Genomic DNA, 12,747 nt, shown 5'->3' with positions numbered 1-12,747 from the left:
TTTGCCAGTGGACTTCTCCAATCAAAGTATGCATGCAGAAATATTTATACGAGGGAAACCAAAATGAAAGTGGCTTGTTCTGGGAAAATAGAAGACTGGAAATGAGCAAAAAATGTACACGTTTGAAATGAGTCAACTTCAGAGTTTGAGATGAACTCCACTTATAACTGGAAAAATGCTTTGATTTTGGAATGCCATGAACTTAGTCTTGGATAAACACCAGAGGAAGTAAATGCCGCTGACAGATCTGTGCCCCCAGGGGGGACCCCCATCCACGGAGTGCCTCTTCGTCAAAGGAAATGCGGCATTCGCCAATCTTTCCAGACGGTCTGCGGCCTCAGAGCTGCTGCGGACGCTCGCCCCGGGCTCCGCTCGCCCACCCACCCGCTGGGCAGTCTCTGTCCCGAGCCGTGCTGCGTGCGGGGCAGGGAATCCACGGGGCGCGCACTCCGCACGGGCAGCAGGTTCCCCATGCGCTTGCTCCCGAGCAGGAGCCCCACTGCAGGCCGGCACACGGGGTCCCGCTTTGAGCCGCACATTGTCTGGCAAATGAGTGAGCGAAGCCTGTGTGGAGCGTCAAGGAAATACCCCTTGAGCACCTAGAAACAGAGCGAGCTGGAAGGGGCTCCCGGGCCATCTAGTCTGACCCCCGGCTCCAGCCGGCTCCACTCTTGACATGCTTACCTTGGTCTGGCGCCGTTCTTGGTGAACCGTTAAATCCAGATTGGAAATGCATATAGAGCCCCGTGGTTCAAGGGCAGACGGTGCCTCAGCTCTGCCCGTCTGAATGGCCCCGGAGGAGCTGTCATGGAGCAACGGCTTCCGTCAGTGCCACCCTGTGTGACTCTGGCGCACCCACAACTGGAGTGCTGCATCCAGCTCTGGGCTCCGCATTCTGGGAGCGACGTGGCTGGGCGGGAAGCGGTGCAGCGCAGGGTCGCACGGGGGGCAGCCCGGCGGGCAGCGATGGCAGGACCTGGGCCTTTCCAGCCTGGAGGAGAGGAGCCTCCAAGGGGTCTCGGAGCCACTCCTGGGCATGTGAGGGTGTCATGCGGAGGAGGCTGGGGCCTGTTCTCCCTGCAGTGGAAGGACGGGCGCATTCCGGCGGGGCAAAGTGCACGGGACCAGGCTTCCGGTTGGGTATCGGGAAGTTCCGGCCCCTGGGATACGGCATGGGCTTCCAAGGGAGGGGGTTGGGATCCAGCCCGTGAGGGCATTCAAGGAAAGATCGGACGACGACCACATGTTGGGGATTCCATGAGCAGAGCTGCTGGTGCCAGGGGTCCGATGAGGTTTTCAGCCACTGGTCCACGGACCGGCACTGGCCTGCAGGAGGTTTGCTGCCGGTCCCTGGGGGAGGGGGTGCACCCTGCTGACCACACACCGGCGTGGGGGCTGGCTGTGCTCCACCTCCTCTTCCTCGGTTGGCATCGTGTTTGTGGGGGTGCACCAGTGCTGCTGGGGGGGCGGGTCAGGGAGCAGAGAGATGTCTTTGTGGGAGCCGGCTAGGAGCCAAATGCACCCATTTTGGTGTTTTGTTCTTTTGCTGGAATTTTTCGTTGCTCAGTTTCTGGTTGGAGAATGAAAATGGATTATTCTAGGAAAATGGCATTATGTTTGGAAACTGACACACAGAATGCTGTATTACGTGTATAATGCTTTGTGTTTCTGCCTCAGCGGTCCACAAGGTGGTTTTCCTGTTTTTGTCGGCCCCCAGCCATGGAAAAGCCCTGCACTAGATGGCCCGTGAGGCCCCTTCTGAGAAAAAAATCTCTGTTTCTATGGTTCTTCATAATTCCCAGGATTTCAGGGCTGGTGTGCGGCTGCCACATCTTCTGCCCAACTCCCAGGTTTTCCCACTGCCTTTCTTCCAATCCAAGGAAGCCGTTCGGGAGGAAGAGATGGGGCATTTGGGCAGCGGCATGGGAACCTCTGTCTGGAGGCCCTTTTTGGTCCTCTCTGGGGTGGGAGGGGGAGGGGAGGAGAGGAGGTGCCGAGAGCTGTCAGGCCTCTTGGCTCTTGCGTTATCTCTGTGGCTCAGGCAGCGGGTGGCGAAGTGCAGGGCGAGGGCAGGAAACCGGAGCAGGAAGCTCCGCAGCTGGCCTTTCCCACAGTTCCCGCTGGTGTCCTGCAGGCCTGCGCGAGGAAGCAGCCCTGCACCGGCCCCCAGCATGCCAGAGAGAGCCTCTGCATCTCGCGGCAGTGCTCAGCTGCCCAATCTCCAGCGCCAGCGCCAGGCTCGGGAGGCCCTGACAGGCCTCACTGGGCAGCTCTCCAGACACAGCAGGTCCCGGCCGGCCGGCCTCCCGCCAGCTCACACCTCGCTCCCTGGCTGGCGTGCGCCACGGCGACTCTGGCAGCACCAGTGGGCATGGCCAGTGGGTGGCACTGCAACCGCCACTTTGGGGGCAGGTCACGCAGCTGGGGGTCCCCCCCCCCAGCTGCTGACCTCTGCTCGGCTTCCCAGGCTGCTCGCTGTGGGAACGGGGGTCGTTCCCAGTGCCGCTCTGCAGCTTTGCCCCAGGCGCTCAGCTCCCGGGTGCCCGGCCAGGCCAGGCCAGGCCAGCAGGGCCCCTGGAGCTGGGCACAGCCAAGGCCGTCTGGAGAGTGAGGCAGCCACGGCGGCGTGTGCCAGGCGGCCACCTCCCGGCCCTCTTTGGCCCAGCTTGTCCCAGGCTCGCTGGAGCAGCCGCACGCCGGCTTCTGGGGCAGAAGGCGCGGCTCTGGCTCCATGGGGCGGCACTGGGGGGAACTGGGGAGGCGAGGCGTCCCCGCTTGCCTGGCCCACGGAGGCTCCTCTGAAGCGAGGCGAGTCCATGTGGCCGTCCGAGAGGAAGGAGCGCTCTGCCTGGCGCGGGAGGGGCAGGGCGACCTCTCTGGCTCGCAGGGACGGGCACGGGTGCCCAGCCTTTGCCATGCGGACAGGATGTGGCCCGGCCAGCGGGCAAGGCAGGGCTCTTGCAGACCCCCCTCCTGCCGAGAGCAGAGCGGCAGCCTCCCTCTGCGGCTAACTGCCCCTGCTCTGGAGCCTGTCCAGTGGATCACGCCCAAAAAGGGTCTGACCGCCAGCCCCACCCGCGCCCTGGTGCTTAGACCCAGAGCCCCGAAGCGGAGCCACCGGCACAATCGCGCCTGTCCTGGGATGAAAGAGCCTCTGTCTCTCCGGAGGAAAGCCTCGGGCTCCGGGCAGTCTGAGGAGGCGCTTGCAAACCTGCGGCGGGCCCTCCTGTGCCCACACGGCTGGCCGGCTGGCCGCCTCCACCCTCCACGCCTCTGCCCCCAGGGGAGGGTCTATTTATGGGCAGGCAGGGGGCGGACGGTCCGTGCTGCTTGAGCAGCTCAGGACAAGCCGCTGCGAAGGACACCCGCTGGAAAAAGCCTCTGACCCCACGCCCTGGAATCGCTCGCAGCACTGGGGCGGGAACGGAGCTCCCTGGCCCTGCTTGGGAACAAGGCGGTGCGGGGAGCGCGTTTCCTGCCCCCGTCCCCGGGGGCTGACTAATGGCTCGGGCGACTCAGGGAAGCAGCGGCCAGCCGTGCTCTCACACCGCCCCAGCCGCGCGTCCCCCACCCGGGGGCCCCTCGGACGGGCGAGGGCGAGATGCTCCAGCGCGACGTTTTGGCTGCCAGCGCGCCAGGGCGTGGCGGGGGGGGGGGGGGCACCCCGGGGGCCCGGGGGGGCGGCGGCTGATGGGGGCAGGGGGGGGGGGGCCCGGGGGGGCCCCCCTGGGGGGGGGGGGGGGCGCCCGTCCCCACGGCGAGGCGGGGGGCAGGCGCAAGGTGTGCCGTGCGGTTCCTCCCGGCGCTGCTCTCGCGCCTGTCTGCGCAGGGCGAGCCGGACCACAGTCTCCATCTGCCGCGGGCGCCTCCTCGCGCACGGAGCGGCGGGCAGGGCGAAAGCGGCTCGGTCTCGCCCGCGGCTGCCCGCCCGCGCCTCCCGTGGGAGTTTGCAGCCAGGCCGCGGCGGGGGCCGCCTCTGGCCCCGGGCACTTGGGGGCGGGCAGCCCTGGCGGTGCAGGGGGCGGACACGCGCCGGCCGGCAGCAGCGCCCTCCGGGCCCCCCGACCCCGCACCCTCGTCGGGAGCAGCAGGGAGGGGCCCCGCCACCGGCTCACGGGGGAGCCTCCGCGTCGCCCGGAGGAGGTCTCGGCGGCACCCCCAGGCCCCCGGAGCCCTGCAGGGCCGGTTCTGCCAGGGACCGAGGGCTCCGTGGTTCCCCACGCCCCCACGGCTTCGGGGTGTCCGGCCCGCCTCGCCTCGCCTGCAGAGCGTGGAAAAGGAGCCCTTTCTCTCCGGTGAATCTTAGCCCCACCGACGGAGGAAGGGCAGCCGAGATGATGGGAGCCAGTGGGGCTGCTCAGCCCTCATGAAAGGCGAGCGGGGCAGCCAGAGGCGCTTGAGATAAAGCCTGGCGTGGAGGAGGTGGAGCCCGGGACATTTCTCTCCCTCTCCCATGACGCTTGAACCCGGGGTCACCCTGTGAAGCTGCCTGAGGGGCGGCTGCAGGCACGTAAGAGGAGGTATTTCTGCACTTGGCAACACTGAAGTGGCGGCCTCGGTGGCTTTAAAGGGGGAATGGGCGGATTCACGGGGCGAGGGGGGCGTCAGTGGCCGGTAGCCTTGCTGACCACGTGCCCCCTCCTTCCGCAGAGCTGACGGGCCTGCACGCCCCTTCACCGAGCAGCTGGGCAGGGGAAGGCCTCGCGCCCCTCCTGTTGGAAGGATCCTGCGGCGGCTGGTTCGCCACCGCGTGTGCGAAGGGCTGGACCACCTGGACCATGTGTCTGATCTGGCAGTGCCGTCCTCGTGCTCTTGTATCTTGGACCAGACACTCCAGCCTGCCTTCGCATGGCCAGCCCTCCCAAACCATAACGGTCTAAAAGCACGAGGAGGGGGCAGCTTTGCCGGGCGCAAAGGCAAACACCTGGGCCCCAACTGCCCCCCAAATGGAGGAGAGTCTCCTGGGTTCAGAGGGGTGCTTTCCCCCTCCACGGCCTTTCCTGGGGCCCTGAGCCCCTGCGGAGCTGCTCCGGGCAGCTGGGCAGCCCTGGGAGGGTGTGGGACATGGGGCAGGGGCTGCCTTTGCGGGGAAGCTTGGCAGAAAATATCCCTCTCTCTTCTGCGCGCATGAAGTGACTGAGGATCCGAGCCCCGGGCTCTCTGGGTGGCTTCGAGCAGATCAGCCCCAGCCGATCCCCTCCCTGGAGGAGCTGCAGGCGCCCGCCGGGCTCGTGGCTGCTGGTGCTGGGGCGCATGTGCTCCGTCTCGGGCTGATGCTTCCGAGATGCTGGCTGCACGCAGGACCACATGTGCCAGCTGGGGCATGGCTGGGCACGGAAGGCACGGATCGTCCAGGCCTGCAAGCACCGTGATGCCGGCAGGGGACCCTTTCCTGGGCCCCAATGTGGGCCCCCCCGGACCCTGAGGACACGCACAAGGGCCGTTAAGTTAACCCCCAAACCGTGGCTCCGTGGCAGAGTGCATGCCAGGCAGGCAGACTGGCCCTGGAGCATTGCGAGCGATCGCGGTGTGCTGCCAGTCCGGGCTGACCGTATTGGGCTCTTTGAGCCGTGGGCCTGGCCCGGAAAAGGCAGCCTCCCTCGTTCCCAGGAGAGCCACTTTCTGGGCCGTGTGTGGTTTCATTGCCCAAAGGGCTGGCCCGGAAGTGAGGCTCGTTCTGTGAAATGCGGTGCGTGGCAAGCAACAGCTGCGCTTATTCCCGGAGGGCACATGGCCCAGGCTGGCGGGAGCCTTCTGTGGGCAAGCCGCGTCCACCCGAAGTGGGCCCCTCGATTCGTTTCCGTCACGTGCGGGGGGTTTTGATGTCTTTGCATCACCTGCACGAAACCAAGGGGTCCACTTTGCAGGCCAAGCAAAGCTGGCCGCTCAAAGGGGGCTGGGCCTCTCGCCTCGGTGCGCCTGAGCCCCCAACCTTCTCGGGCAGAAGCAGCCTCTCCGGAATGACCGGGCAAAGGGCAACTGCCTGCTGGGGGTGGGGGTGGCCGGCCTCGGTGGCTGCCTCTCCCAAGGGACCCCGTGGCGTGGCTCCTGCTACAAGCGGTGCCAGGAAGAGGGAATTCCCCCCCCCCCCCGCCACTGCAGTTGCCCCCACTCGTTCCAAGCAGCACTCGGGGACCGGGGAGCCTGGAGGGGTCTGAGGGGAAGGCAGGGGCCCGGCTTGGCCGGCCGTCAGTCTGGCCTGGAGCCGTCCTCGTCCCGCGGGGAACTGCCCGGCGAGGCGCCAGAGACTTGGGCTTCTTCTGGGTTGCTTCCCGGCCTTCGGCCATCCCGTCTCCAAGGCCACATGCCCCTCTGGACAGGCCGGACTCCAAGGCTCGGCCTGGGGTCCGGGTGCTGCTCAGAGGCAGCTTTTCCGGCGAGTGGCTCAGCCTTGGCTTCCGCTTCTGTGCTTTGGATATCCTGCTCCGGCTGCAGCCATTTCTGTGCTGGGGGCGGAAGGGCAGCTTTGCAGAGTCGGGGGGTCCGGGCCGGAGGCGTTGCTCTCTCCCGGCATGCAGCGTCTCTCGCCCACCCCGGCCTGTCGCCACTTACAGCGCCCCTCCCCGCTTCCCCCGCAGGATGCCCCCCACATCTGCTGGACTGCAGCTCCATATTTCCCGGCCGGGAAGGCAGTTGGCAAAACTCACCCCCCCTCGGCCCTCTGTGGCCATTTTGCCCCCTGTCAGTTGGCGGCCTCGCGTGATGCATGTGCCTCAACCCCATGTGCCACGCCAGAGACGGCCATGCGCAGTCCCCGGCGTCCTCTGCACCCTCCCGTTTCCCAGCCTGGCAAAATGCCCCACGCCCGTCCCTGGCCGGTCCCTGGCCGGGAGCAGTCCTGTTCGTGGTGCCCCAAAGAGCACCCACAGGCTGCATTTCGGCACAGAGGTTGCCAGCTCGCCCGCTCCTTTCTTCTGCAGGGCCTTGTCCCATCGAGTCCTCGGGGACCAGATCCCCTTTCCCGCTCTCCTGCTCCCTGGAAGAAGCGACGTGGAGCTCGGCAGTGGAGAGCCAGGACGGGGCCACCCTGTCCGTGTCCATCGTCTCCCCGCCCGACGCCCGCATCGGCCGCTACCGCCTGACCCTGGATGCCTCCACAGAGCAGCAGGGCTGCAGCTTCAGCCTCGGCGAGTTCACCCTCCTCTTCAACCCCTGGTGCCCAGGTGGGTCTCGCGCCGTCCGGGACGCACGTGGGCAAACTTCCTCTAGCACGTGGCCCTGAGGACTAGCCGCCGGCCTTTCTCCCACCGCAGATTTGCCCAGTCGCCCTTTCAGGGCAGGGCCGGAGCCGCAGGGGAGATGCGCCGATGCGGCGCCGTGCGGAGGGGCAGGCAGGTTGCCGCGGAGCTGGGCGGGTCTTGGCCACTTTGCCTGCAGCCCCCCCTCAGTCGCGCCCCCTGCCCACTCTCTTCCTGCGCTCCCTCCCCTACCTAGAGGACTCGGTCTTTCTGGAAGATGAGGAGGAACGCCTCGAGTATGTGCTGACTCAGCACGGACTCATCTACCAAGGGTCCAGCGACTACATCCGTCCCATCCCATGGAACTTTGGGCAGGTGAGCTTCTCCCCGGGGAACGGGGGGCGGGGGGCCTCCGGAGGCCAAGCGCTCGAGGGAGCCTTTCGGCTGAGGCCGGCAAGGGCAAGGGCTGCCCGGAGAGTCCCGCACATCTTTCCCTGCTGACTGCCGTCCCGTTCTTGCGGTGCGTTAGTCTCTTGCCCCGCACGGTCCTTTTGGGGAGGGCTGCACCGAACTGCTGCTCTGAGCCCGGACGCTCTCACGGCAAAGCTGCCTGCCCCCTTTCACAAGCGAGGAGACCACCTCCTCCGGTTAAGCCTTCGCTTGACAGCTGAGCCTCCCCGGACCCGCTGAGGGCCTCTCGGGGTCGGTGCCTGGGCGGCGCTCGCGGCACTTCCGAGACCTCGCTCGGGCCGGTCATGAGGCTTCCCGTTTTCAGAACAAGGGGGTTCTGCTCCCCCTGCTCTCATCACACGTGAACATAATGATGGGGTGCTAATGACCAAGACCTCGCTCACATTTTCGAGGTGCAATTCTTTTTCTGACAGCCGTTCGGAGGGCGCAAAAGCCAATATCCCACAAATGAAGACCCCCAAAGGAGGCCAGAGACTGGGGCGAGCCCCACACGGCTCACAATCACAGTGCAAAGAGGAGGCATGGGGCCTTCAGCTGCAGCATCCCTTTGGATCAGGTCCCAGGGCTGAGGAGGGGAAGCCACACCTAGTGGTGCCGGTCACGTCTCGGGACAGGTTGGCCTGCAAGCAGGCAGCACACGGTGGCTTCTTGCCAGGTGTGTGAGCGTGACTGGGAGGCCCTCCAGCTCCAAGGTAAACTGTTTATAGCCCTCCCGGAGAAGCAGCAGGGGCTGCCGCCCCCCCTGGTCAGGCCAAGAACTGGACTCGGGGGAGCCGACGGGGTCCTGCAAGGTTGGGCTGTTGCAGTTTATTCTGGGTCCAGCTGGACTTGGGAGTGCCCCTAATATTAGTGGGTCCACCACGTGGTCCAGAAGCTGCTGGTGAGCTCCTACACGGGAGACTGGCAGGAGGAAGCGGCAGCAAGGGGGACGCCTGCTTGGTGCTTTCGGCCCACCCCTCCCTGGCGAGGCAAATCCCTCTCCATCGGAAGCACCCCTTTGCTTGCTTGGGGCAGTGCCCCACCAGGGACCACGCCGTGGGACTGGGCAGAGTTCCTTTTCGTGGCAGGGGGCAGCGCTTCCGATTTCAGCCCTCCGTTGCTGCCCCTCAAAGCCCCCCCCCCGTACCCCCACTTGCGGGGTGCTTTGGCCTCTCTGGTCCTTGCAGCCCTAGCACAAGACTGAGCCAAAGGAACTGGATCCCCGAAACAGTGAAAGCCTCTTTTCTGCCTGGGCAATGAACAGCTTCCCTGCTCCCCGATCTTGGGATGGGCAAGAGTGAAGAAGCAGGTATTGTCGTTTTGGATGAATTCACACACTTGCCAGGGGTTGGACCAGCCAAACCCACTGAGCGCTCTTGAGGTGTGTTGGACTGCGATTCCCAGCATCCCCAGTGAGGACAGGACTGGTGGGGCACCCAGCTGAGGAAGGCTGAGTTTGATTCTGAAGCTGAGGGAGGGGTGAGAGGAAGCCAAGCCCCCATCACGGTTTGTGTGAACAGCCGTGTGGTGCAGGGAACTGGAAGGCGAGACCACAGGTAGCTGCCCGGTTGGACGAGCCCGGCAGTCACTGAGATGCTTCCCCAGAACCGCACCGAAACATCCCACCGAAATTATGCCCAGGCAGGCAGAAGCGCCACGAGCTAGAGAGGGTCTTCCCTGGCTTGATCCGGGGAGGCCTGATTTCTGGGTGGGCTCTTGCTGGCTCTGGCCATCTCCTGGCCGAGCGGGCGGGAAGGCAGCAGAGCCTGGGGCTCAGGGAAGCTTCCTTGCAGGGAGGCACCAGTTTTGGTGGGAATCAAATCAGGCGAGAGATGAATCCTGCCACGCTTCGGGCAGGTCATTCAGCTCCAGCCTGTTTCCCTGCCTGCAAATGCAGGCGACAGACACCCGTTCCACAGGGCTATCCAGTTTCAGTTCCCTCTGTCTCAGCCAGCTCCGGAGCACAAGAACTAAACCAGAAAGCCTGAGTCCTTCCAGCTGCTCAGTAATGACAACAGGGAAACGCAGGGAGTCCAAGGTCACGGACACTCACGTTCATGACGGAATCGCACGTTGAGCCAAGGAACAGCCACGTGCTCCAGCATTAACCAGCTCTCCCCACAACTGGGCACTGCGAGTGCAAACACGGTCCCGCTCTGTGTGGGCTGCTTGCGATCAGGTTTCAGCTCGGCGTCTGGTTTTTGTAAGGCGGCCGCAGCCCGTCCACATGGCAGGAGAACCGCAGTTAAATTACCTTTCCATCTTGTGAGTTTAAACAAGTTCCCTGCCCAGGAGAACTTGGAGCAGCAGCCGCGGCCCACGCCCGAAACTGCCTCCCAGGCCAAAGCAGATGCCGATCAAACGTGCCCCAAACGTGCCCCGGGCAGCCAAGCCAGTGGGGTCTGTGGGTCCCTCTGCGGTGCAGATGTGGAGCGCCTCCCTCTGGCAGCTTATGTGCGGGAAACAAGCCACCCCGTCAGCCCACAGCTTGTCGCGGAGGTCGCCGGACGCACAGCGGGTTGTCATGCCATCTGCGCCAGGGACCGAGCCCTGTTTGGGTCCGGGGCACTGGCCCGCGTGGCTCCCCATCGCCGGCGCAGTTGCCCCTTGCCAGGTGAAAGTCTTTCTGCTTCCCCTTTTGTGGCTCGTCCCCCCGTTTTCCGCAGCTCACTCCCGCCCCGGGCAACCTCGCAGGTGGCAGCCAGCGACACCCCCCGAAGCAGCACCTGCAGCAGCAGTCGCTGGCTTGCCACTTTTCTGTTTTTTGGCAGCTCAGACTTGCTGACATATTTTCCCCTTTAAAACCCCCCATTGCCGGGCCCCTTGCGAGGGGTGACGGCCGGCTCTGCACTGTCAACAGGCGGGCAGAGCGTGGGAAGCCACCCTGGAAGCCATCTTAGCTCAGGAAAGTGGGTGAGCCGGGCGGGCAGGTGGGCCTTTCCCCCGCTCCTCTCCCGGTGAGACCGTCGAGGCGTCTTGTCTTTGCTTCTGGTTTTTCCGGTGGGGGCAGGTTAGCGTTCGGGGGTTTGTTTTCGGCGTTTCGATTGGAGCCCACCCTTCTCCCTTCCTCACAGGCTCGCCCCTTTGCTCAAGACCCTCGGTGCTCCGGGGGGGGGGGGCGACCATGTCTTGACAGTGAGCTGCTGAGCTCAGGCCTCCTTTCGAAATGGGGCTCTGGCAGGGCTCCCTGGCTCATCGCTCCCGCTTGGCTCTGTCTGACAGGGATGCGTCCGTGGGCCGTTCCATCAGTGAGCAGCCCCTTCCCCCAGCGGCCTTGCCAAGAGCCCCATTCTGAAAGGCGCAGTGGGCCTACAGAGCACCAACGTCAGGAGGCCCCCCACGTCCGGGGACCTGGGGGGACTCCGTAGTGCAGGCTTGCATTTCACGGACTCTCGTGTTTGAAGGGTCCCTGGAGATCATCCAGTCCCACCCCCGTCCCGCTGCAGCAAAGGAGAAGCCTCTGCTTGCGAAGGAGCCTTCTCCCACAGCTGGGCTGCTCCCACGGTGCGGGCACTTTGCCCCGTGCTTCACCCAAACTGCCCCGTGCCCTCCCGCTCGGGGGCTTGGGAGCAGCCAGCGGTCAGCCTCCGGCTGAGTCTGGGCAGGCCGGGCGGCGCAATCAGGCGGGAGACAAACGTCGCAACCCAGAGGTGGCCTGTTCTGCGGTCCTTGTGGACTTTTGTTCGTTCGTTCGTCCTTCGTAAGCCATCCAGAGACTTTTAGTAATGGGGCGGCATAGAAAAACTTTCAATAAATAAATAAATATTCAGTAGAATGCCTGCCACCAGCCCTGAGCCAAAAGTACCAGGTGGGCAGGCAAAGTGCCTGGCGGGGGGCAGCCCCCTGCCCCCTCCCCCACTGGCGCAGCAGGTGACGTGCTGGCTTTATGGAGCGGAGCCCCAGTCTGGTTCACCAGGGGCGGGTCCCCCACTCCCCTCCTGGCCCCCCGTGGCGCCCAAGGGGGGGCAGCCACACGGGGCGCCCCACCCTCGCCAGCTAATCTTGGCGGCACAAGCAGGACGGAGGCCCGGCTGCCTGCTGGGCTGGGAGATAAGCCCCGGCCTGGCCGGGGGCCCAGGTGCAGCAGGGGCACGCTCTGCCTCTCCCTGGGGGGGTGCCGTGCCGCCCTGCCCGCTCGCCCTCCCCTGGCCGCAAGGGCTTGAGCAAACAAATACCCCCGGGCACCGTGGGATCTCCACACTCTCCGGGGGGGTCTCCACGGGGCTCGCTGGCCTTCGGGGGCTTTTGCTAGCCAAGCGGGGCTGGGTGCCAGCCTGCGCGCTGAGTCGGATCCCGTGGGGGGCGCCTCTCGGGGCTGGTCCAGCTGGCGGAGGCCTGCCTTGGCCCCCATCGCCGAAGACCCTGCTGCGTCCCGGTGAGCGTGTCCGGGAGCAGGCCGCCACCGAGCACGCCAGGCCGGGCCTCAGCCGGCCTCTTTGCCGCGGCCTCCGTGCTGGTCGTTTGGCCGTGTGCCGCGGGAGCTGGCCGGACGCTGCATCTCCTCGCTGGGCAGGTGGGCGGCCGGACCGCCCCTCTGTGCAGGGAGCGCTTGAGAGAGGAGCCTGCCCCCCCCCCGCGCCCCATGCAGTGTATCAGCCTCAGGATGGGAGCAGCCTCGTCTCCCTCCCTTCCGACCCTCCGGGAAAACCCGCGCTGGCCAGGGAGGCCCCTCCGCCGTTTCCCCGCATCAGCGCTGGACGGACTGAGCTAGCAGACGCGTCGCCAGCCAAGGCTCGCCTCCCCTTCCCCCCACGAGCCCGGGGCTGTCTCCGAGTCAATGGCCGCCCGCAGCGCCATCTGTGGAATTTCTGCCTGCCGCGCAGACAGCCCTCGTCGGGGGGAACAGGCTGGGCGTGGCGCAAGGGGCTGTCCCGGCTTGGCCCCGGACGAACGGCCGTCCCGCTGCGCGCCTGGGGCAAGTCCCCTCCTCGCGCCGTGCGCTCCTCCGCTGGGGCTGGGAAGCAGGTGCGGGGGGGAATTACAAGGCAGGAGGGGACTTGCCCCGGGAGGGTTGGGCGGGTCTCCCGGGAGCGCAGGGCCAGCGCCCCGCACCCCAGGTGCTCGTACCACCAGCCCGTTGCTCCCAAAATAATCGGCAAGCCTCCCCTGCCCCTCTCCG

General features: G+C 65.7%; 1 protein-coding gene across 1 annotated transcript in view; it reads left to right on the top strand.

Annotated features, from left to right (window-relative positions):
- The window catches only part of TGM2 (transglutaminase 2), a 40,197-nt gene that overhangs the window by 11,765 nt on the left and 15,685 nt on the right, over nucleotides 1–12,747 (top strand). Inside the window, exons 3-4 of the mRNA XM_044454913.1 lie at nucleotides 6,921–7,163; nucleotides 7,435–7,553. Of these exons, the coding sequence (XP_044310848.1) occupies nucleotides 6,921–7,163; nucleotides 7,435–7,553 (362 nt within the window). The remainder of the gene's footprint in view (nucleotides 1–6,920; nucleotides 7,164–7,434; nucleotides 7,554–12,747) is intronic.

This window comes from Varanus komodoensis, unplaced genomic scaffold (assembly GCF_004798865.1).
Source record: "Varanus komodoensis strain SLA01 unplaced genomic scaffold, ASM479886v1 scaffold8, whole genome shotgun sequence".
Lineage (NCBI taxonomy): Eukaryota > Metazoa > Chordata > Lepidosauria > Squamata > Varanidae > Varanus > Varanus komodoensis.
Note: the sequence above shows the minus strand (reverse complement) of the source record. Positions and strands in the feature narration are given on the sequence as shown.